The sequence below is a fragment of the Phasianus colchicus genome, chromosome 7, assembly GCF_987193195.1.
Source record: "Phasianus colchicus chromosome 7, bPhaCol1.hap1.1, whole genome shotgun sequence".
Lineage (NCBI taxonomy): Eukaryota > Metazoa > Chordata > Aves > Galliformes > Phasianidae > Phasianus > Phasianus colchicus.
The window spans coordinates 36,457,018-36,481,813 of record NC_143442.1 but is presented as its reverse complement, the minus strand read 5'-3'; the positions used below and the strand labels follow the sequence as shown (position 1 = coordinate 36,481,813).

General features: G+C 55.0%; 2 protein-coding genes across 2 annotated transcripts; one reads left to right on the top strand and one right to left on the bottom strand.

Moving 5' to 3' along the window:
• The first annotated feature begins 3,687 nt into the window (after positions 1–3,687).
• LSS (lanosterol synthase) lies at positions 3,688–15,908 on the top strand. The gene is made up of 22 exons (XM_031604485.2): positions 3,688–3,818; positions 3,891–4,077; positions 4,155–4,293; positions 4,362–4,470; positions 4,555–4,676; positions 4,923–5,019; positions 5,766–5,901; positions 6,123–6,231; positions 6,581–6,699; positions 7,132–7,229; positions 7,363–7,390; positions 7,976–8,032; positions 8,714–8,785; positions 9,898–9,948; positions 10,099–10,248; positions 10,536–10,632; positions 10,801–10,906; positions 11,424–11,489; positions 11,789–11,869; positions 12,153–12,323; positions 12,749–12,827; positions 13,034–15,908. The coding sequence occupies exons 1-22, from the start codon at positions 3,805–3,807 to the stop codon at positions 13,217–13,219; spliced, it is 2,274 nt and encodes a 757-aa protein (XP_031460345.1). The 5' UTR covers positions 3,688–3,804; the 3' UTR covers positions 13,220–15,908.
• Positions 15,909–17,256: 1,348 nt separating this feature from the next.
• LOC116235972 (antigen WC1.1-like) lies at positions 17,257–24,428 on the bottom strand. Its single transcript, XM_090144578.1, has 14 exons — positions 24,301–24,428; positions 23,795–24,118; positions 22,492–22,800; positions 21,975–22,289; positions 21,499–21,816; positions 21,103–21,417; positions 20,451–20,765; positions 19,960–20,016; positions 19,558–19,872; positions 19,322–19,357; positions 18,912–19,037; positions 18,191–18,286; positions 17,876–18,028; positions 17,257–17,616 (listed from the first exon to the last, which is right to left on the bottom strand). The coding sequence occupies exons 1-13, from the start codon at positions 24,365–24,367 to the stop codon at positions 17,910–17,912; spliced, it is 2,712 nt and encodes a 903-aa protein (XP_090000704.1). The 5' UTR covers positions 24,368–24,428; the 3' UTR covers positions 17,257–17,616; positions 17,876–17,909.
• Between the last annotated feature and the right edge of the window lie 368 nt (positions 24,429–24,796).

The following is a 24,796-nucleotide window of genomic DNA, read 5'->3' as shown; positions in this document are numbered from 1 at the left end:
CTGCAGGGCTGCTCACTGAGAACAGGGTTCTGCAGGCTCCATAGCTCTGTGTGCCACTGTATGTCTTTGAGCCCAGGAGAGATGAGATGGGATCCTGGCAGGCAGCCTGAAACCACCTCCAGAATCAGGAAGCACCAGCAAACACTGGGAGTCAGGCTGGCGCCCATAGAAGTCAGAGGAGGAAGAAGATGGAGTGGACTCATTTCAGCAACTGCACATAGGTCGGTGGGGCCAGGGGGTCCCCCAGCCCCTGCATATGCTATATGTTCTTCCAGCACAACTGTGCATCAGGTGGCAGAGGAACCACTCTGGATCCCACTGCTTGTCCACCAAGTATCACTGCACTGCAGTTTATATGACCTTTTCACAAAACACTGAACCATTCCTCTGGAGCTGAAAACTCTGTGATGCTGTTATCTCACCTGAAACACAGCCTTGAATTAGGTCGTCTCCTGGCTGAATTCAGCTAAACCAAAGCACTATTCTAAATTCATTAAAAAATATATGCATATCTAGAGACGTGGAGCAATCTGCAGCAGCAGTGGGCAGTGTCCCTCCTGTCCTGGCACAGATTGCCCCATAGGGCTGCAGGGTGCCAAAGGGAAGGAATAGCTGCAGCTTGTGATGCCTCTAGCAGGCAGGGCACTCACAAACAGTGGGAGCAAAGCATTACCCCATTAATTGTGAGCTAATCCTCAGAAATGTAGAAACTTGTATAAAACAATGCCCAAGTTGCATAAAGAAGACAATGTCTAAAGCAGATTGATTATACAAAGACAATAAACTCAGACGGTTCACCCTTCATCACCGTCTTGGCAAAGAGTGATGTAAATTATCTGAAGATTTTCGCAGCCATGTGGTAGCAGGGATCCCTACAAAAAGCTCCTCTCAGGCAGATCATTACGGTTTCCTCATTTGTTTCCCCAAACCAAAATAAATCAAGGCTCTAGCACCCCAAATGCTTATGTGTGTGTCAACCAACACCATCCACTTAAGCTGCACGGAAGCAGCACCACAGCTCTCCCTAGTGAGAACGGGTGGTATGGGACCGGCGGTGCTCCAGGCACAGAGTGCCCACATGCTCACTGAACATTGCCCTGTGCAAGCATTGGAGATGCATATATATCTGTGTAACCGTATTAGCTTGTACTTACATAAATAATATGAATATATAGCAGGGAGCTGGTACTTATGTACTAGGTAAATGTGCAGTGAAAACTTTCGGATTGCAAATACAAATTAAAGACTCGGGTGAGCTCGATCTCTGGAGATCAACCACCTTGAGCCCTGCACAAAAATAAAGCAATGTCTCCCCTATAAACATTTCAATGTATTTTGGGCGATTTTGAAAAACACATCAGTGAGCTGGGCATGTTATATAACCCCATGACTCAGGCCCCTCCCTCACTACCCATGGCTGCAGGCACTGCTTTGCCACGCGCTGCACAGCCTGTGTCCCTGCATCCAATTGTAAATATCAGTGCTGTATGTTAACCACGAGAATTTATGGCCAGGAGTGTGGGCTTCTTGGCCCGAACTTTGCACCATCTGATTTGTTCAAGCGTCACCGCGCAGCACAAAGGAACCCGGATCGCCCTGAAAGTCAACAGGAGGAAACTTTATTGCCAGATCCAAACTAGAAGGCACCGAGCAGCCACACACCCCATGCATCAAATGACAAAAGCCATCAGAGCATCCCTGGCCCACACAGCTCTTTCCACCAAAGGTTTGTACAGTGGGTGTGAAGGAACGTGTCCGTGGCCCCATTCCCTGCCCGGATGCGCTGTGCCCGACCCACTCTCACCTCACACTGACCGCAGGGATCACGCGGTGCCGGCGGAGGAGCCACCACCCATCCCCACCGCGCCCGGCGAGGGCTGCAAACCTTGTGCGCAGTGCTGGGTGCGCCGGCTGTCTGTTGGGTTTCCCCATGGTGATGGCACCCGTACAGCCATCGGCGTGTTTATGGGCCGGCCCTGTCTGTGTCACGGCAGGTCCCTGTACTTAAGGGGTGTCCGAGACCGGCCCTGACAGCCTGTGTGCTGCGTGAGGACGACGCCGGAGCCGCGGTGCTGTCGGTGCGGTCGGTTCTGCAGGTGCTGAGCGGCAGCGCCCAGCGGGGCAGCAGGGCTGGCTGTGGCGGGGCGGACGGAGTCCTGACGGAGTCCTGGAGCCGCGTGGCCCCGAGGACGCGGGCTGGGCGCGGGGCTCGGCTGTTCCTCGCCGCCCGAAGGGGGTGGGTTAGGCAGGGTTGGGTTCTCGGCATCAGCAAGGGAAAGCACGAGCGTGGGTCGTGCCGGGACCGCAGAGGTGAGGGTGGCTGCTGCTGGGGTCCCCAGACGGGTCGGGACGTCCGTGGGGACGCGTGTGGGACACGTGTGCTCTTCGTGCGCGGGCACACGGGGATGCCCGGCACCAGGGCCGTGCACGGCAGGCAGCACTGACAGCGCGGTCCCTGCTTCCCTTGCAGCTCGAGGCCGTGAGAAGATGTCATCCCCACACCCAGGTGAGTGCCCGTGGGTAGGGCTTGGCCGCTCCCTGCCCACGTGCCCTGCCGCTGGCCGCAAGCCGCAAGCCCGGTCGTGCTGGGGGCCAGGAGCCTCCCGCGGCAGCCGGGGCACTACAGCTCCAGCAGAGCCGCGTGGCCGCTCCGCAGCCCTGACGCGCAGCTCTTCCTGCAGGGCCGCACGGAGGGCCGTCGCCGCCGCATCCCGGGCCCGGGCATCCACCTGCATCGCAAAGTACTCCAGGGCATAATCACCCACCCGGCCATGATCCATCCGGCCCCCACCCGCCGGGCCCCCAGCCGTCTCCGCCGGGCCCTAAGCCGTCTCCGCCGGGCCCGCACCACCACCCCCACTAGGAGCTGAGCCCCGTCGGCAGCCGCCCCTGGCACGGGTCCGTCCGTGTCCTTCGGCTGCCCCGTAGCCGCGCTGCCGCCGGGGTCTGCCAGCGGCCACGTGTGGCAGCACCTCTGCCGGAAAGAGAAGCTCGGGCTCGGGTTGAGGTCGGCAATAAAAAGAGTCGGCTCGGTGGCTCTGTGGTCGCTGTGTGTGGCGGAGGGTCTCCGCGCCGTGCCGGCCGTGCGGGCAGCAGCGCACGGCAGGGGGCTGCCGCCGCTCGTCCGGGCGCGAGGAGACGGCCGGAGCGCCGGGGTTACGGCTGCCGGCACACGCACAGCCCCTCCGCGAGGCTCCGCGAGGGCACGGCCCGCGACGGGCGCCGTGCCGTCGGTTACGCGCACGGAACGGAGCGGCCGTGCGGCCCCCGCTCTCTGCGGAGCCCCCGGCCCACGGGTGGGATCGCCGTGCGGCGCCGCTGCTTGCTGCTCGTTGCCTCCGTGCGGGCAGAGCTGCGGCACGGCCACGCACCGGCACCGCGCTGCTGGACGCCCGGGGTTTGGTTGCCCACAACGGCGGCTTTCTCTGCAGCGGTTCTTAAGTCGGGGTTGCGGATCCGGGGGCAGGGACAGATCCGGGGACGCGACTGTGCGGTCACTGCCCCCTTGCGGGGCTCTGCGGAGCTGCAGCAGGGCGGGTCCATGGGTGCACACCGTTCGGTTCCACCTCCCGCAGCCACACCGAACCTCGCACCTGCACCGCCCCCGCCCTGGACTCGCTGCGCCCCACCACTGCGCGTCCCGCACCGCGCTCCGCTCCACCCGCCGTGCCGCCCGGGGCGGGGATAGGGGCGGGCTCGGGGCGGTGCCACGGCCCCATTGGCGGCCTCCCGTGAGGCCATCTCGGCTCAGGGTAGCGCGGTCCCGGCCCCATCCCGGCCCCGCTCTCGACAGCACCGGTGACGATGGCAGCGGACGGGTGAGTGTTCATCATCCCCGTGCCCATCATCCCCATCCGCATCGCCCATCATCCCCGTGCCCATCTCCGTAGGGTGGTGCGGCGGCGCGGCGGTCCGTGGCGCACGGAGGCAGCCACGGCGCTGCCCGCCTGGCGTCTGCGCTGCGAGGGCGGCCGGCAGCGCTGGTGCTACCTGGATGACGGCGGCGAGGACGAGGCGGCGACCGGAGGGCGGCGGGCGCAGACGGAGCTGGAGGCGCACAGCCTCGGCCTGGACACGGTGCGGGGCCGCGGGGCGGGGGGCGCGGGGAGCGGCGCGGGGCTCCCGGCTGAGCTGCGGCGCGATCTCCCCCGCAGGACGCGCTGCTGCGAACGCTACCGGCCGCCGGAACGGCGCGGGAGGCCGCCCGCAACGGCATGCGATTCTACGCCATGCTGCAAGCCGAGGACGGTCACTGGGCCGGCGATTATGGAGGGCCGCTTTTCCTGCTGCCAGGTGGGTCCCGCCGCGCCCCCGGCCACGCCGCGCCCGGCTCGATGTGACCGTCGCTCCTGTGCCCGCAGGGCTGCTCATCGTCTGTCACACTGCCCGCATCCCGCTGCCCGACGGCTTCCGCAGGGAGATGGTGCGCTACCTGCGCTCCGTGCAGCTCCCGGACGGCGGCTGGGGTCTGTGAGTAGCGGGGGCTCCTCCGGGATGGCGGCACCCCATGCTTCGGCTGAGTCTGATGCTGTGCTGCGTGTGTGTGTGTGGCAGGCACGTGGAAGACAAATCGACGGTGTTTGGCACGGCTCTCAACTACGTAGCCCTGAGGATCCTGGGGCTTGGCCCAGATGACCCCGACATTGTGCGGGCCCGCGTCAACCTGCACAGCAAAGGTCAGTGCAGCTGTGCCCGGCTGCTCAGGCAGTGGGTAGCAGAGGAGCTGCTTGCCCTGAGTGGTATCGAGATCTTCACCCAGTGATGGGGAAGGATGCTCTGTTTTCCACTGCCTGCCTTTTTTTTGGAGGCATGTGTCTGTGCAGCATGCTCCTGAATGCGGGGAGAGACAAACACTGGGATGTGGGGGAAAGAAGGGAGCAGGCACAACTGCAATCACTGAAAGCCCTGATCTGTCTCTGCAGGAGGTGCTGTGGGGATCCCATCTTGGGGGAAGTTTTGGCTGGCTGTCCTCAACGTCTACAGCTGGGAGGGGATGAACACGCTGCTCCCGGAGATGTGGTACGTGCTATGGGTGCAGGGATGTCATCAGTCCTGTCACTGGTCTCAGCCCACAGCTGCCCAAGGCACTGTATGTGCTGGGCTGACTCCAGCCATGGCCCAGAGCAGGGGATGTTCAGGCTGCCTGTCTGCTGGAGGCTGGCAGCAGGAGCAGCTGATGGGCACGCAGCACCAAATATTGCACCAAGGGGATATGCAAGAGCTCAGCCCTGTTGGTTTTGTCCACAGGGTCCTTTGCTCTTGTGACCAAGCAGAACTAAGCCTAACAGCACAGAGCTTTCTGTGCATAAGGCTGCCATCTGTAACCTTCTGTGGTCACTCAGAGGGTCCATAGTGGTCATTGGGTGTCAGAGAGGAAAAGCATGTGTCATTTTCTATGGGAAGGTCAGGGGCTTCACAGTACCTAGGGTTGCTGGAGCTTTGTCATGGGATGCATTCAGCTGTCAGTCCGCAACTCCATCTTCAAAGTAAGTGGAGAAGAGAGGGGCCTTGAAATGACTTTTCCTATCCCTTCTCTCTGAACCTGGATTGCACTCTGGTCCAGGAGCAGTATCTGCTGGTGCTAGTGGGAAAGGCTCATCCCTGTAGAGTGGGAGCAAGGCCAATCTGTGTGGGTGTTCCTGTATTTCCTGCAGCAGCAGAAGGCCTGGCACAGGGGCCCCTCACATCCTGCTAGCACAGCACCTCTGTGTGTCTCCCTTGGTCCTTCCTGCTGCTCACAGAAGCACCTTCTCCATTGCAAATAGGTTGCTTCCTACGTGGTTCCCAGCCCATCCGTCCAAGCTCTGGTGCCACTGCCGCCAGGTCTACCTCCCCATGAGCTATTGTTATGCCAAGCGTCTGTCAGCAGAAGAGGATGAACTCATTCGGAGCTTGCAGCAGGTGAGGAACTGGACCTGCAGGGACTCCTCAGTGAGAACACTTGGCTCCTTTACTGCCTGCTGTGCCTGCCGCGTTGCTTGGGCCAGCCTCTGGCTCATGAAGCAGCATCTCTCATGCCTGCATGGACAAAGTAGTCCAGGCAGCGGACCTCATGCAGCAAGCTGCCTCTGGGTGTTTGTTCCCAGCTTGCCAGGCTGATCACCTATGTTGTCTTCTGCCAGGAGCTGTACGTGCAAGACTATGCCAGCATCGACTGGCCAGCCCAGAGGAACAACGTGGCTGCCTGTGATATCTACACCCCTCATAGCTGGCTACTGGGAATCGCCTATGGTGAGCGTGGTGCTGGATGAGATGGAAACGCCCTTGCCATGGGACTGCCCTTTAGTGGGCTGGTGGTGGAACTGACGCTGTCCTGTACTGTGAGGGCCCTTCAAGGTCTGCTGTTAGCTACTGGCATTGCCTTGGAGCTGGAAATGAGGCACTGGCTGTGTGATCCCTGGACCTTGAGTTTCATGACAGCATCAGGGCCTTGTGCCCTAGTCTTCAGGCCATCATGAGGCACAGCAGTTCCCATTCTTTCCTTGTTTGGTCATCAGTTGAGCAGTGGTGCAGCCAGCCACAGCAAGTGGATGTAGACACATGGTGTGAATATTTCACTGTGTGTCCCTTTATTTTCCAGCCGTCATGAATGTGTATGAAGCCCACCATAGCACCTACCTGCGGCAGCGAGCCATCACGGAGCTGTATGACCACATCAAAGCTGATGACAGATTCACCAAGTGTATCAGCATTGGTCCGGTAGGCTACTTGATACTGATCCTGTCAAATTCTTGCCCTTGGCTCTTTAAGATCTAGCGCAGGGTTCCACAGCCTTTGCAGTTGTGTGTAACCATAACCTCTGGGTCTTGCTCAAGCACAACTCCTGCTGTTCATAATGCTCAAGACTTTAGTGCTAACAGGACACAGGAGAGGCAGAGAGTATGGGGACAGCTGTAGTCCTAGTAAGGGATACCTCTCCTTGTGGTTCAGGACATGATGTGAAGATAAGCCCTGAAGTAATCTTGTGGCACTTGCTGAGCTGTCTCAGCTATACTTAGAGCGATGCCACACATGGAGTTGTCAGAGTGAAGCCCAGGACCTCTAGATGGATGTGTGCTGGGTGGTAGGGATGTATGTGTCTGGGGCTGGAAGGTGCTATACCCAGAGCAATGACAGTGATGCTCTCGGCAGATTTCCAAGACCATCAACATGTTGGTTCGCTGGTTTGTGGATGGGGAGAATTCACCAGCTTTTCAGGAGCATGTTTCCAGGATCCCTGACTATCTCTGGTAATGATGTGTGTGACCCACCTGTCATGGCATGGGGTTCTGATCCCTGTGATGTTGGCACACCGTGGCTCCCAGCTCCCTTCCTGCTGCTCTTGCTATGCCTGCGCTGCAGCGCTGTTTTCTTTTCCCACAGGCTGGGCCTTGATGGCATGAAGATGCAGGTGAGTTGCTGTTGGATGCCAGAGAGACCAGAAGAGATCCTGGCTTGCTGAAGCTGCCTCTGGGGTGGGATAGCTCCTGGCATCTCATTTTCAGTGTCTGTTGGCCTTGTCTGCCTGGCAGTGCTGGGAGTGCATTGTGTGTGTTTCACTTGTTTGCCTTTGTGGCCATCGGCTGAGGAGGCAGCTGTAGGTCTCCATCCCCTTCATCCCTGTGGGTCCTGGGAGAAGGGAAGGAGAAAGATGGTCCCCAGCCCTATTGCTCAGAGGCTCTGATAGTGCGTGCAGACTGAGCTGTGCTTATCTTGTGGCTGTTGTGTCCCTTTGCTCATAACTGTTGATCTCTGCTGCTCTTGCTGTGCACAAGTCAGGCTAAGGCAGCTTTCTCATTTCCTGTCCCTCTGCTGTTTGTGAGCTTCTGCATTCCACCCCTCAGTGCCAGCACAGCAGCTGTGGTGCTGGGTGACATAAAACCAAGATGCAGGATGGAGGGAACAGAGGGGCTAATGCAGGAGAAATATGCTGTCCTGGAGTCCCCACAGGTGTCAGTGGCAACTTGACCTTCACCATTCACTTTCTCTCTCTCAGGGTACAAATGGATCCCAGCTCTGGGACACTGCCTTTGCCATCCAGGCCTTCCTGGAGGTAAGATGCCCCTCAAGTTTGCACGGTGCCTTGACAAAAGACAGCATCGTGGTGCATCCTCAAATATGAGGGTCTTTTACTGCACATTCTCTTGTGCCTCTGCTGTGCTGATTATGGCATCGCATGATACAGCTGCATCAGGGAAACACTCTCAGCAGAAAGCCCCTCAGCTGTGGTAGGCAGGCTGTCCAGTACAATAGCACAGCCCTTCTCTGCCAGATGCTTTTGAAGCAGGTCACAATGCCAGCAGAATGGGCTGAATTAGACTTTTTTTGTTGCTACAGTCTTGTGGTAAAACCCTGTTTCTTATTCCTTGCTCTTCTTGGCCACAGAGCATTCCTGTTTGTCAGGAACAGCATGCAGGGCTGATCTCCAGCATAAGGGCAGAAAGAGTTTTGGTGGGCATGTGTTTTGGAGGGTAATGTGATTGCTCAAGTAAGCCCCTCACATGGCCATGCAAATATTTTTCTCAGTGATGCAAGCAACAGCACATGGCTCTCATTAGAGGGGTTTGTAATGAAAGTAGTAAGCAAAGGATGAATGCGAACCTACAGGAAGAGCTATACAAGGAGCAGGTGTTAATGGCCACTGAGGTCAGCAAAGTCCTAGTATATCCTCTTCTTCCCAAGGGACGTATTTTGTGGCCAGAACTCCTTGCTGACTGTGAATCTCTGTTTCTAGGCAGAAGCCCAGAAGATACCTGAGTTCAAGTCCTGCCTTCAGAACGCCCATGAGTTTCTTAGGTTCACCCAGGTAAGCTGAGTTGGTTGGTGTTGTCTCTGCAATGCTGGCTATGCAGTCTTGGCTTCTTGTGAGAGCCTTGCTGGATACCTGTGTTGTTGTATGAAGAGCTTCCCTGCAGGGCTGGACTAGCAATGTCCTGGGGACAGCTGTCTGTTTCCTGTGCCCTTTTGCTGGGAATCATCTTTGCAGCTCATCCAGGACCTTGGCCAGCCCCAGGCCCTGCTCTGAGATCCTGTGGGATGTTTAAATTGGCTGCCTTGGGCTGAGAGAGGCTGGAAAACTGATAGCTCAGACTTCTTTCTGGGAACCCAGCCTCCTTCCCCAGTGACTGCACAGCTCAGATCTTGCTGCCTACCAGCTTGGTGTAGATGCAATTGTACATCTTAGTCATGGTGCTGTCAGTGAGGCCCTTGAAAGCAGATGGCTCCCTGTCAGGAAAGCTCTCGAGAAGGGGCTTTATTCAACACATGCTGGTGCAAGGCCCACAGAGATGATCAGGGGACTGGAGCACCTCCCCTATGAGGACAGGCTGAAGGAGCTGGGCTTGTTCAGCCTGGAGAAGAGAAGGCTGCTGGGTGACCTCATTGCAGCCTTTCAGTACCTAAAGGGAGCCTACAGAGAGGAGGGGAATCAACTCTTTGAAAGGGTGAGTGACAGCAGGACAAGGGGAAATGGTTTTAAGTTGAGGGAAGGGAGATTTAGGTTGGACGTCAGGGGGAAATTCTTTACAGAGAGAGTGGTGAGGTGCTGGAACAGCTGCCCAGGGAGGTTGTGGATGCCCCGTCCCTGGAGGTGTTCAAGGCCAGATTGGATGGGGCCCTGGGCAGCCAGGTCTGGCATTAGGTGGGATGGTTGGTGGCCCTGCATGTGGCAGGGGGGTTGGAGATTCATGATTCTTGAGGTCCCTTCCAACCCTGGCAATTCTGTGATTCTATGATTCTGTGTGATTTTTCTTCAGTATTCCCCGCTTCAGAGCGGGGAATACCTTTCCCTGTTTGCCTCCCTCAGTGAGGGACAGATGGTGAGCAGTCGCAAAGAGCTCTGCATCTGTGATTGTTTGAAGCCATGACCTTTCAGCTGGGCAGCTTCAATCTGTCCTTCTTGTTTCTTGTCTTCTGTAGATCCCAGAGAACCCACCTGACTACCAGAAATATTACCGCCATATGAACAAGGTGCGATGGCTGGGGCTGGACTCCAATGGGTGCATACACAGAGCTGAGATTTGGGCAGAGGGGTTTGGGGGCATGAGAGACACTACTTTCCCCTGTGCAAGAACAGAACAAGTCCAAAGGATGGTGCTGAGTCATTCTTTACCTTCCTAGGGTGGCTTTCCCTTCAGCACACGGGACTGTGGCTGGATTGTGGCAGACTGCACAGCGGAGGGACTGAAGTCGATTATGCTGCTGCAGGAGAAGTGTCCCTTCATAGCCAACCCTGTCCCAGCTGAACGCCTCTTTGATGCTGTGAATGTGGTAAGTGTTGCAAAGATTAGGATCGAGGGAAATGCAGGCAGGCAAAAAGAGCTAAAATAAGAGAAGCGAAAGCCTGATGAGTGGCTAGATGTGGTATTGCTAAGTCTGTACAAAGCCATGTGATGTGATGATCTGGATTGGAGATCTAACTGTCAGTGTGGTTAGGGACATGATTAATTTACCAACCTATGTTGGTCTGACTTTGTCCTTACAACTTGCTTGGGGCCAGACTGGAGTGGTACTGTCTGTGAGCCAGCCCCATCCTCTCTCTCTGCTTGTCTGGGCAGTTACTGAGCATGAGGAATTCAGATGGAGGCTTTGCCACATATGAAACCAAGAGAGGAGGCCATTTGCTGGAGCTGCTGAACCCCTCGGAAGTGTTTGGTAAGAGGAGCTGTGTGGACTTGGTTGCCCTGCCCACTGTGAAGGGGCAGGTCTTGTCCAAGGACCCTCTGCATGTGCTGTGGGTCTTGGGGTGAGATCGGCAGCATGTGGCTCAGTTTGCTGACCAGGAGAGGGTCTCTTTCACTAATATCCTTCTCCTGCTGACAGGTGACATCATGATTGACTACACCTATGTGGAATGCACATCAGCTGTCATGCAGGCACTGAGACACTTCCAAAATGTGTATCCTGAGCACAGAGCCCCAGAGATCAGGTAAGGAAGTGAAAAGAGAGTTGAGTAGGGAAGAAAATGGTGGTCTCTGCTGGTCGCTGTGTCTTTTGCTGGCACAGTACCTGCTGAGCCCTGTCTTGCCTATGAAATGACATGGAGCAGCCCTTGGAATGGCCATTGGAATGTTCGGTGTGGGATGTTGGTGACATATCCAAACCAGAGCCCTCCCCCAGGATCCTAGAGTCTAATCCCATGGGCATCTGTTTGGGATTAAGCTGGGGAAAATCATTAGAGAATGAGCATGCCTGATGACTTAACAATTGCCTTGATCTTGCAGCCAGCTGTAGGCTAGGTCCCCTGCTTGTAAGCTGGCAGAAAAATACCCAAGTAGAGCATGATTTGACTCTGAAATTCTGAATGGGGTCATTTGTCTGCTTTCTGTTGCCAATTGAGCCTTCTAATCGCGTGATCCTTAAAATCCTCAGAGGTAATAATGAGTACCACTAATGAAGCAGCCACTGAGTTTGAGCTGCTTTTGGATTATTTTTCTCCTGACCAGAGAGACTCTGCAAAAGGGCCTGGACTTCTGTCGCAAGAAGCAACGAGCTGATGGGTCATGGGAAGGGTAAGCAGTGCTCACAGCTGTCCATTTCTCCCCTGACTGCCCGAGCATGAGAGGGACCACAAGCATCTTTCATGGCTGGTAGTGTGTGTGAGAACAGCATGTAGGTAGCTGATCTCCTTTAGGGGTTGGGGTGGATCCAACTCCTCCAGTCTAAGAGCAATCTAGGAGCAGGTGCTGGGCAAAGTTAGGCCATGGGGCAAACAAGCTATTGCTCTGCCTGTGTCTATTTTTGCTGTGCATACAGCAGTGTCAGAGCCTGCCTCTGCCTGGTCCTTGTACTGATTTTCCCTCTTGCCTAGGAGCTGGGGAGTTTGCTTCACATATGGAACCTGGTTTGGTCTGGAGGCATTTGCCAGTATGCAGCATGTGTACCATGATGGGTAAGTAAGGGCCAGGTGGTTCCTCCACCTCTAACTCTGGGGCAGGGATGGGACTCTGTGGTGAGGCTGGGTGGAGCCCTAGGCTCTTCTGCCTCAGCTACTGCTCCTTCCAAATCTGATACCTGTGATATGACCAGAGCACTCAATGCCTGAGTTCCAGCTCTTGCAGCAACCCCTGCCATGAGCAGGGTAGAACACAGCTTCTGTTTGCAGCTGGAAAACTGCAAACTAGCTAGCTCTCATTGGTACTTAGCCCTGTCTGATTCTCTGCCTGTCCCTGCAGGGTGGCATGCAGAGAAGTGGCCCGAGCCTGCCAGTTCCTGCTCTCCAAGCAGATGATGGATGGTGGATGGGGAGAGGACTTTGAGTCGTGTGAGCAGCGCACATATGTGCAGAGTTCCTCCTCACAGATCCACAACACCTGTTGGGCCCTGCTGGGGCTCATGGCTGTCAGGTAGGAGCAGCCTTCACCACTTCTGACATCGCATTTCTTTTAGTGTCTGATGAGATGGGAGAGACCAGCTGGGTTGTGTGGAAAGGCTCTGGCTCTGGGTCCTGCTACTGTGGGCCATGCACCCAATCATGTTTTTTGGTTACTCCATTCTGCCATGAGCTGTGGTCCAGCCAGTGAGGCTACTGATTATAAGAAAGGGCAAATCAGAGCAAAGCAAAGCTTTGGATCACAATTGCAGGCCACCAGCCTAGAGTAATTTTGCTGTATTAGAAATGCATGGTACCCTGGAGTTGTAAGGGGCCTTCCCAAAGTACTCAGCATGCTTTAGTTAAGCCTGAGGCAGACTGGAGGTGACTGAGCTCCTGAAGTAGGTATGCAGACAGTCTAGATGACAAAAGTGATTATATCTCCCTTGTGCTTTGCAGGTACCCTGACACTGGTGTGCTGGAAAGGGGCATCAAACTGTTGATTGATAAGCAGCTGCCCAACGGTGACTGGCCTCAGGTATGTGGATCTTCTCTGATCTCTCCAGTTTGTTCTCCAGTGATGCATATGGCCTGGGCATCACGTAGCCCTTGTAATAGTGTGCTCAAAAGCCATGTGTGTCTTTTGATGGAGGACTTCAGGAAAGTAATGAGCTCAGGACTGTGTCCTGGACACGCTGTGGTTTTCTGTCACCCACATCACCCTGCTGTCTGTCTCTCTCTCAGGAGAACATTGCTGGAGTGTTCAACAAATCATGTGCCATCAGTTACACTGCCTACCGCAATGTCTTCCCCATCTGGACTCTCGGACGTTTCTCTCGGCTGCATCCCAACAGCCCTCTTGCTGAGCACCTGCAATCCGGACCCTTGGCTGGGGTGGGGAAGACTCCAAAGACAGGATTGTCTGATTGAACCCATGCCATGGCTCTGACTTGCCTTAGGTGTCATATGCTGCATGGGGGCACAGGGGGACTTCCTGCACAGGATCTCAGTGCTGATCTCAACTGCCTTTGCCAGGGAGGAGAGTGCTGCTGTGGTGCCACAGAAACTCAGCTTTCTGTTGACTCTCTTCTAAGAATCCGCTTTTAAAGGCTCTTGCCAACTGTATCTACCTTCAAGGGATATGCAGTAAAGTGCCTTTTTGAATCAGTCTGATGATCTTCAGAGAGAAAGCTGCCGAGCTGTGTCGTATCATACATCTAGACAGACTGTCTCTGATTCTCGGTAGAACAAGGATGATTTAATCTTCTTCTTGTGCTGTCCTGCACCCCACAGCTGGCTGGCTGTAGCAGGAGTGTAGGATGTGGTGGGGCTTCCCCTGTGCCCAGCACTGTGATGGAGCGCACTGCACAGTTCACAGTTCATCCTGAACTAGCCTGCACTGGGAGTGCCAACAAAAACCTTTGAAGTGCTCTCTGCTCAGGAGGCTGTGCTGAGAGGGAGGGGCATCTGTCCTCCCGAAGATGGGAAGGAGTGCTTCACTCAGTTTTCTTTCCATTCTGTCCCCCAGCTGGTGGCATCTGGCTTCCCAGAGCTGCACAGGTAAAATCATTAGCATCATTCCCACTGGGAAAAAGGGGAAACTGAAGCAGAAAGCACTGAGGTGATTGGTGTTAGGGCACAGTCTCCTAGGGTTCTAGGTGCGGGTATCAGAGGTGGAAGTCATGTCAACTGATGAGTTAATAAATGGCTAATGGTGTTACAAGTGGATCCTGGTTTCCCCATCGCCTTCCCCCAGCATACATCACACACAGTAGCAAGCTGGCACAGAAAAAGAAAATCCCTGTGCTGCATACAGATGCAGGAGATTTCTCTGGAAGCTCCAGGACCCTGGGTTTCTTCTGGGTTTGCTCACAGCATCCTGAGATGAGGACCAGGCCAACACAAGCACTGCTTGGAGCTGGGCTCCTCCTAGAAATGGAGGCTGCATAAAGGCAGTATCCCATCATAGGTTTAGAGAAAAAGCTGCACGTAGAAGCAAAACAACATAAGGATATTCACTACTTTGCACAACAGGCAGATTTATAGCTGCTTCTAGGAAAGAAAGGATTGGTCACATATAACAGTTATTTCTGAAGACAAACACCTTAATGCCTGACTTCTTCCCTTCCTCCTTCTTAGTCCAAGATTTGATTGCTGAACGCATCATCATGTAGTAGGGAATATCCCTTTTGTCAGTCCGAAGTAACTGTCCTGGCTGTGTCCCCTCCAAAACTGTTGCTCACCCTGAGCCTGCTTGCTAGAAGAGCAATGAGAAAAACAGAGAAGACCTTGATATTGTGGTAGCACTGCTCAGCAATAGCTAAAACCTCAGTGTGCTCAATATTTTTGTCACCAACCCGCCAGATAGCTTGATAGTGGCTTTTATATAGAACTAACTGCTTACCAGCCAAAAGCAGCACAGGATTTGAATACTGTCTCCCAGAAGATCCTCATAAAGGTGCCCTTGCTGGATGGTGTGGCGGTCACTGAGGAGATGTGCCAGCTGCGTCGGAAAGGAACCTGGTGCCAATGTCCCTTTGGGTCACTGTGTTCAGCAAGATGGAGAATAGGGATAGGTAATCTTTCCTGTTATGCACTGTCTGCCCTGAGTTGAGGACATTACCAGAAAACCTCCTGACCTGGTTTGTCCCTCTTATTATTATTCTTTACTGATAGTTCAGGCTGGCAGTGATAAAATTGCTGAGAGAAGCTTTAGGGCAAACAATAACTTCAGAGGACTGAGACGGTTAGTAGATAGAGCAGGCATACAGATGTGTTTTCCTTTGTCCCTTCAGTAACTGGGGGTGATACCTGGCCAGAAAAAATCCATCTGAGAAATACATGGCTGAGAGACTGGTGCCATGGCAAGAATTTTTCTTGACCATGGGGCAGTTCATTTCACACCTGGCGTGATGGCTGCAGATGGAGTCCCTGTGCTGGGGGACTCCAACCACCCTGACATCTGCTGAAGTAGCACGGTAAGCTGTAGGCAGTCCAGAAGGTTCCTGAAATGCATCAAGGATAACTTCCTGAGCCAGGTAATAGACAGCCCCAGTGCAGGGGGGATGCAATGCTGGACCTGTTGCGCACCAATGTGAGTGAACTGATTGTGGTGGCATCAGGATTGGAGGCTGCCTGGGCTGTAGTGACCATGAGATGGAAGAGTTCACATTTCTGAGGGATATGGGACAAAGAGTAAAATCAGAAAGCTTAATTTTAGGAAAGCCAAATTCCAGCTCTTTAGAGAGTTGGTCAACAAAACCCCCTGGGAATCTGACCTTAAAGACAAGGGAGCGGAGCAGAGCTGGCAGGTCTTTAAGGAAGCTTTCCTTAGGGCACAAGAGCTCTCCATACCCAGGTATAGAAAGTCAGGAAAGGAAAGCAAGATACCAGCACAGCTGAACTGGGACCTGCTGGTCAAATGGGGGAACAAGAAAATGCACATGTGGTGGAAGCAGGGACAAGTAATCTGGGAGGGATATAGGGATGCTGCAAGGCTGTATAGGGATGGGATCAGGAAAGCCAAAGCCGAACTGGAACGGGACTCTGCAAGAGGCACAAAGAAGAGTAAGAGAGCCTTCTTTTGCTTCCACACAGACTTTGCTTATTTCACTGTTGTTTGTTTTTACCTTTCATTAAACTTCTTATGTCAACCTGTGATTTTTTAATTTTAATTTTAATTTTTTTTTGAAAGAGTAGTGTTGTGCATCTCCAGGCTGACTTTTATCCTTGCTCTCCAGCCTCAGACAGGAAAGAGTGGCTGTCAGGAGAAGATCAGTGGCCTGTGGTTGCTCCTGCAGCAAACCAGTCCCCATCTGAGGGGCATCATGTTGAGATCCTGGCCCTCTGCACTGCTGCCCAACACCAAATGAGAGACAGTGTCTGACTGCAGAAGGCCCATAGGAGAGCAAATTTTCTGGAGTGAGACCCTTGTGATGAGTACTTGAGTACCATGAGCACAGTCTCTGTACTCCAGAAAACTCATCTCATTTCAGGTCAGGCTCCAGTGCTGCATCTACACAGGGAGGAGTGGGTCTGGGACTGGGCTGAGGGGCAGACTCAAGGCTGGGGCCAAAAGTAGGGGAGCTCCAGTCTCAGAGGCAGAGAGGTACGTGAGTGCTGGTTCCTCTCAGAGCTCCCTAGGGTTTCCCTATGAGTGGAGAGACAGCAGGACACAGGGCAATGTTGCTGTGGGAGGAAGTGCTGGAAACAGTTGCCTCATCCCCTCTGCTGCTTGAGGACCAAATGCTGATGCAGTGCTGTTGAGTTGTGGCTGTTCTGTGCAGGGAGCCCTGCCACAGACACCTAAGGCACTTTCCAGACTGCAGCAAAGGAACATGTGGAAACCCAGCAGCAGGAGTAGGGATGGCAGTTTGGGTACCAGGTCCTACCCAACTGTCAAACACTTCTCCCTGCTTGGCTCCCGAGGCAGAGGTTTCTCTGCTCATCTGTTCTGTGGCAGGTAAAATACTTGACCAAAGAGCTGGGAGCCTGGCTCAGTTTCTAGCAGGGCCTGCTTCAGGAGAGGAATGCAAAATCTCTTCAATGAAAATCTGGCCAAGCTCTCGGATGGAACCTACTCCAGAACAGGGGCTGGACAGTGGTCTATGACCATTCCTTTGACTATTCCTCTGTCTCCCACAAGATGGGAATGATCTTCTCCTGTTTAGAGTGCCATGAAAGTCTAAGGCAGCAGGAGGACCCTCCCTCAGAGGAGAATCATGAGACCTTGTAGACAGCTGCTTTGGCTTGAAACTCTGCTTTGCGTAGGAGTGATGGAAATGTCTCTGTGAGCAGGAATACTCCACGTGTACCATGTGCTCTCAGCCTCACATCTTGATCCCAATACAACTGTCTCCAAAAATCACCCCTTTCCCATCACTGTGTCTTTGTGCTCTGCTTCCCTTGATCAGCCCCAAAGATCCAACTGACACAGGGGCAGTGAAGCACCAGCTCTGGATCAGAACTTCCAAGGAGTTTTAATAAGAACAAATACAGGAATATGATATAAAAACAAGATAATAACACAAGAGGAAATGGCCCACTACTGCTGCCCATGGGAAAACGGACCTCACAGTTCTCTAAGCAGCACCAACTTCTCTTCCCTTGCAACCGCACTCAAGTTCATGGCAGAAATGGGTTCTCCCTGCCTGGGGCTCAGGGATCATGTTGTGCCCCACTCTAGTGTCACAGTGCTCATATTCCCATGGGGATGTGCCAGAGACACCTCTTCAACATCATTGTAGCCCGTGCTGCTCAGGAAAAAGGACAAGGCATCTCCATCCACTCTAGAGCCTCCAGTACTTCTCTGGAATGCAGACTCACCCCTGCAAGCAGTAAGAAAAGCACTGTGGTTTGTTCCACAGGATACCCCTTTGTGGCTATCCATCACAATCCTTCCTTTTTCTCACTGGCCATGAACCCTTTGTGCAAGACCCATTTCCTCCAAGGAAATCTCCCTGGGGCAGGTTCCCCATCATGAGAGACTGGGCTCTTGTTACTGCAGCAATTCACCTAAGACACAGAATGGTACTTCTATGATAGTTACATGGTAACTAGCAGTGCTGCATTTCATTTCCCTCTTACCTCTGACTGCATTCCTGGGCTCCTTTCCCTCCTCTCATGTCCTGGGCACCTCACAGTGACCCTGCCCAGAGTCAGAATTATTCTCAGGTTCAGAAACCTCCTTGGCATCATCATAGCCATCTTCTGGATCACCTCTGGGCAGGATAGCAATGTCTAGAAGGAGAAGGGATCTGGTGACAGTGAGAAGTGCAAGACGGGGAATGTGCAGGTGGTGGGGCTGAAAGACTGGTGTTGGCAGGGACAGTTGGAGCCAGCCCTGGGCCAGGGACAAGGGAAAGGTCCATGCAGATGTGCCCTCAAAGAGCCTGTGCTCACCTGAGTGATCAAACACTGTCTGCTTCTCCCATACAGGGCTGTAGCTGATCTCCTCATACACAGCCTCCAAGAAGGACTCCTCAGTTCTTCCGGAGCCTGAGGACAAAGGCAGGTCTGTTCTGGGGATGGGTGGAGAGGGGTGGGACTCTGCTTTTCTCCCCATGCCCTGCTCCTGGGCTTTTTGGGCACCATTTCACATCCCCTTTGAGAGCAACGAGCTGGTGCGAGTCAGCATCAGCCTCACACCGACTTGTCAGAGACAACCTTCATGCTTCTTTGGCCCCTGTGTTAGATCCCACTGCTGACCTCTGGATCTGCCCTCTCTCTGCCCCTCAGGTCCATAGCATGGCTGTGCCCAACACAACACAGAAGCCTAACAACAGAGTGATGGACTGCACCCCACGCTCTTCCTGGCACCTTCTCTGCCCCAGAGCCCCCTCCGCTGCTGCCATAGTGGAACATCTTTGGCTGTCTCCTCTCTACTCCCATCTCTACCAGTGTTGCTTTGCCATTTCTTCCCTTGCCCCAGCATTAACTCCCTCTGCTTCTGGGCTCTCTCCACCCCTTGCTGCTGGGGCCCAATGTCCAGGCTGTCTGTGGAGTGGTGTGGAACAGGAAGCAGCAGATGGTCCTATCCCCCCACGTTACCCATGCTCCTTCCAGCATCACCGCCAACCCTATCAGGAGGCATCTCCACCAGAATTACTGGGACAGGACCTACCTCTGCGCTGAGCCTTGGCACTTTGCACCTGCCCAGCCAGGAGGGCCAGGAGCAGGCAGAGAAGAGCCCCCAGGATAATGCAAATGACAACAGGCACGGAGACTCTCCCTCTGCCAATCGGATAGTCTGCAGGGGAAGGAACATGGATTCACCAAGGTTCAGAGAGAAAAGGGGCAGGACATCCCAGCCCTTACCCCAATCATGCAAGGCAGTGGGGGCTTCGGGCCAGGGGCTGGGTGATGCAGTAGTTAGTAGTTCCCATCCTCCTGGGTACATTACAGCCCCTCCCCATCCCTAACGGCCTTGTGCCTCTTCCTGGGCATTTCACACCCTGATAAAGAGATTCCTCCCCCTGGCTGCGGATCACAGTGTGGCTCAGTGAAGATCCACCCCAAGGGTGGACGCCTTACCTGCTTGTGGGGGGAATGCTGTCATCCTGGGTGAAGCTGCAGAGGAGAAGAGCAGGGCTGAAAGGGGGTGTGCACAGTAATAGGGAATCCCCTGGCACACGTCTCCAACAAGTGCCACCTGGATTGCCCTCCTGCAGGGCTGGGCAGGGTGTCTGGGACAGCGTCCAGGGCCCTGCTCTGCTCCACTCAGGACTGTGGGCAGGACCTGAGTAAGAAGGCCCAGCTCCATCACTCACCTAAGCAATGCACTCCAACATCTTCCTTATGCCGGCAGACACCACTGTCTCCAGGCCGGGCCCAGCAGTCCTGCAGCGACAGCTCCGTCCCTTTGCACTCCACTTGCTCCAGCCAGATCAGTCCTGTACCTTCCCCAAATGCAGCCTCAGCCAGGGCAGACACTGCAGGGCCACAGCCCAGCTGGCGGCACGCCACCTCAGCATCCTGCATGTCCCATGAGTCATCACACACTGTCCCCCAGGAGCCATGGTGCCAGACCTCCACTCTGCCTGAGCATCTGTCCTTGCCTCCCACAGCACGGATCTTCTCCCTGTCTGTAGATGCAGAAATTTCCCACATGGCACCAGCATAGTCGGGACAGTCTTGCCAGACTAGAAGCCATGTGGAGAAGTTGTTCTTACCCGTGCAACTGGTGGAGTTGGGGCATGCTGCCAACAGAGGCCTTCCTGGCTGTCTCCCTGCAGAAAGAAGTGTTGTAGTGAAGGGGCTGGGAGTTGTGCAGAAGGGAGCAGAGCTGGCCTTGTCTTGCACCTCACTGTGGTCACGGCAGCAGCTGACCCCCAGTCACTGAAAGGACACAGATAGCACTGCAAGGGGACCCAGAATACTCATCCTCACAGAGTGCCTGGATCACAGAGCAGCAGGAGAGAAGGCTCCTCATACCCTGTCTGGTCTCTTCTGAGACTTCCCCTGGAGTTGCCTCTGCTTCCCCTGGGCATTGCTGGTGGGCAAGTGCGGCTCTGACAGCTGAAGTGGCCTATTTGCCAGCAGCAGCAGCTGAGTTTGACATGGGCAGAAAAAGCCCTCCCCAAGGCTCTTTCTCTGTGCCAGACTGTGACAACCAGGTAGCAGGAGCTGGGGTGGCACTGGTGCCCATGTGGCTCATAGTTACCACTGCAGGTGATGTTGGTCTCGTCTCGCAGATCATCACATGACTTTGGGTCCCAGGGTGCAGAAGGACACTGCCAGAAGGTGCTATTGCTCTTCCCACACTCGATACGATCCAGCCATGCAGTGCCAGAAAGCTTATCGTAGCGCGAGCTCATTTCCAGGGTCCCACTGTTCCCACAGCCCAGCTGCTTGCACACCAATGGCACCGTGTGAGGAGTCATCGAGTTGGAACAAACACTGCCCCACGTTCCGTTATAGAAAACCTGCAGGCGCCCGGAGCAGCCATCGTTGTTCTCCAGCCTCAGGGCCATGAACTCTGTGAGGAAAAAAGACCCGGGACAAACAGGTTGGTCCAGCTCTGGGAAGCAGAGGTTCCTCTGAACTCTCGGGCTTCCTCCACTCTCAGAAGCGTGGCTAGCAAGTCCCCTTTGCACCTGAGGATGGAGAGGTCCCAGGTGTGCACCTCACCCTCCCCACTCCCTGTCAGAGTGGCCATGCTCTCCAGATATCCCCCAGGGGCAAACAATAAATCTGCATGCAGACATCACCAGGACAGGCTTGGGCAGCGGCCCCTTGGTGGCATCGTCCATGCTTGGCTCACCCCTCTGCCATCCACTTGCCCCATGGCCAGCAGCTCTGTTCCCAGCACAGACCTGAGCAGACGACTCCCGCGTCCTCCTTGTGCCCACAGTCATGCTGTCCCCATCTCTGGACATGACAGTCCCAGAGAGCAGCTTCAGTCCCAGAGCAGTTTACATCATCCAGCCAGATCTGCCCGGAGCCCTCCCCAAACTGAGCGGAGCCGGCCGCCTCCACGGCCCACCCGCAGCTCAGCTGGCGGCAAACAACATCAGCGTCGGCCATGTCCCAGGCGTCATCGCAGACCGTGCCCCATCGGCCCTGGTAGTAGATCTCCACTCTCCCTGCACAGCGCCCAGCCCCATCCGCCAGTCGGACCCGTCGGCTCCCTGCAGTGGGGAGAAGCCCCAGCCATCAGAGGCTGCCTGTCCGTCCGCTGCTGTGCCCGTGCGATGTGCAGCGCTGCTCACCCCGGCACACGACCCCCACGTCCTCCATGATGCTCGTGGCCTCTGGCAGGGAGGTGTTGCAGAGGCTCAGGCTGGCCTCGTGCCCTGCACACTGCACCCCGCGCAGCCCCACGGGGCCCATCCCCCGCTGGGCCCTCAGAGGGATGTAGGCTGACTCTGCCTCTCCGCAGCGCAGCTGCCGGCACACCACTCTGGCTTCCTCCAGGTCCCACTGGTCATCCAGGACTCTGCCCCATGTGCTGTGCTGGAAGATCTCCACGCGCCCATCACACTGGCTCCCTCCGCCCACCAGCCGCAGAGACATGGGACGAGCGAGGCCTGTGGAGAGCAGAGATTCTCCAGAAAAGCACCAGGGAGCCTGGCACCCTGTAGGGTATCTCCAGGGAGAGCTTCAGCCTAGTGCTGCTGTGAGGTCTCCGGCTCTGAATGGCCGTATTGCACAGATGGAGTTACCACAGCTTTTTTCCAGCATGTACCCGAGCAAACAACAGCGGCATCGTTCTCATGAGAGCACAGAGAGGCCCCCAGGGCGGTCACTGGGCACTGAGCCAGGAGGGCTTCACTCCCATCACAGTGGAACGAGTCACTCCAGACAGGGCCGGTTCCTCCCCCAAAATGCCCTCCTTTAGGAACGGTGTCCGCAAACCCACAGCCGAGGTGACGACAGAGAACGTGGGCATCCGAGATGTCCCAGCGGGAGGCACAGAGGGTGCCCCAGGTCCCCATCACCTGGATCTCCACCCTGCCTGCACACGCCGTGCTGCCGTTTGCCAGCCTGAACCCTGTATACTCTGTGAACAGAAGAGGAGGGTTTGTGCTCTAGCTTTCTCAGGACCTGGAGAAGCCAAAGGGACATTGTGCCCTTCTCCTTCCGCACTACTTCAGTGTGACAAGGCCACCACGTTCATTCACTTCTCACACCCAGCACCGCCCCATCCCTTGCTCCCCTGTCCCCAGCACAACCCCATGTTCAACCCCACCCTGAGTCCTCACTCGTGCAGGTGACGTAAGTGCCATTTGGGTGGGTGCAGGACTGGTTGATGGAGGATTCCTTGAGGCAGGAGGTGAGGACAGATGCATTCATCACATACTGCAGATCCCTGTCACAAGTGGGACTGACTTCTTCATCCAAAGGAGTTGCTCTGGGTAACAGCAGGGCTTTGCCACACAGCAAATCCCTGCAGACAACATCGGCAGCTTTGGGACCAAAGTGTGAGTCACAGACAGATTTCCACTGTTTTCCATCATGGATCTCCACATGACCTGAGCAGTCATTGTCTCCTCCAACAAGCCGAACAGGTCCTGGAGCAAGCAAAGACACTTGTGATCTCACTGGCACTTCCATTTTTATGTCCCACCTCATCTCCCAATCAGCTACATGCAGAGCCCCACAGCCATCCCGGCACCTTTTGGTGGGTGCTGAGGGCACAAACACATCAGGGAGTCCCTAATGCTCCTTAGAAACTAGCCTAGCACCTGTGGACTTCTCTCCAAAGCCCACAACCACAGGCACTGCTCAGGCAAACTTCTCCCATCCTGGAGCCCCTGTTCTGCCTGATCCCAGCCCCAAGCACTGCAGTGACAACAGCATGTGGTAATGGGCTCGGAAGTTGCAAATATTTTAGTCTGCTCTGCTCTACCAGGCTCTGGCAAGACAAGGAACCCCTTGGAGCTTCCAGAAAAGTTCCCCGTTCCCAGATGCCTTGGGCTGTTGTGCTGCTATTGGATGGGATGCCACAAGTGTCCAAACCATGGTTTGGTTGTTCCTGCAGTCAGCGTCTGCACCAGCCCCTGCTCCACTGCCTGCCTGGGGAGGGGTCCTCATCCAGGGCCAGAATGTACTGCTGGTTGCACGTGTCCCCATCCAATGGCCAGGAAGATGGTAGGAGAATGGTTAGAGAGCTCACCTCCAAGCAGCTCTTTTGCCTTGCCCAAGAGATTTGTGCCTGCCGGAGCACAATCCAAAAGTTCCCAGCTACCTCATACATTTCTCAGGGATGTATGTGGCCACTTTAATCGCTCTCATTGTCCTGGGTGATTAGGAGGAGACAGATGAGAACCAACAGACACTATGACGTGGATGCAGGGGATTCATCTCCTTGCCCCAGGGTCGGTTGAGCCACCTCAGGGTCAGGCAGGATGCCCGCACACGAGGACTCCCAGTGGGCCTTCCCTAGGGACCAGCAATTGACAGCCCCAGCTCATCACCACAAGTGGTACGCCAGGAGTTCTCTGGCATCTGCTCATTGATTCACCTGAACTGGCCACAGAAGTGGAGGATAGGCTTGTCTCTTACCTGAACATGTAACTCCGGCGTCCTCATTGTGATAACAGTTATGTTCTTTCCATCCTGCATGCATGCAGTCAGACAGTGCAGACTCAGAGCCATTACAGGCAACATCATCCATCCAAATGGGGCCAGATCCTGGCCCAAAGTATCCGTAGTGAGGAGCTTCTATAGCAGACCCGCAGTCCAACTGCTTGCAAACCACTGCGGCATCGTTCACGTCCCATGAGTCGTCACACACGGTCCCCCACTCATTGTTGTATTTCACCTCCACTCTCCCAGCACAGTGCATACTGCCATTTGCCAGCCTCACCTCCACAACTCCTTCGAACACTAACATAAGGAGAATGCTGAGCCCCACACCATGGGTTTGGGTTCCGCCCTGCTCAGCCCTGCACAGGTTGGAGCCCTTTCTCCTGATGTCTGACCCTGAGAAGACACTTCCCAGAGAGACCCCAGTGACCCCATTGGTGCCTGCTTGCCCTGGACTGTGGGACAAGGGAATGAGAACTTACCTCTGCATGGCTGCACAAAGAGGAGCAGCCACAGCACGCAAGGTGGCAGGAGTCCCTCTGTCCCCATCCCAAGTCCCTTGTCCTCTGGCACAGCCTTGCTGTGCTCCACTCCCTGCTATAGTTCCCGGGGACTCCTGGGGACAATGACAACTGGAGAGCAATATATATCTACAAATACTTGCCCAGATTGCAGCAGCAGCCAATTGAAGCGGCAGACACCTTTTTAGACATTATCGGCAGTAATCTCCCTTCTGACGCAACCCAGCTCTCCAATGAACTCCGCCAGTGCTGTTTATGACCATATATGAGGGATTGGGGCCGCTGTGGGTGTCACACTGTTCTGGTGGGCATCAACATGGAACTGCTCTGGCTGTGGGGAAGATGGGTCTGTCACTGTTGCACCCTGCAGGAACACTGAGCATCTCCTGAGTAGGAAAGTTCAACAGCACAAGATGCGACAGTCCAAACACCCCTGTGCTGTAGGAACCACGAAGAT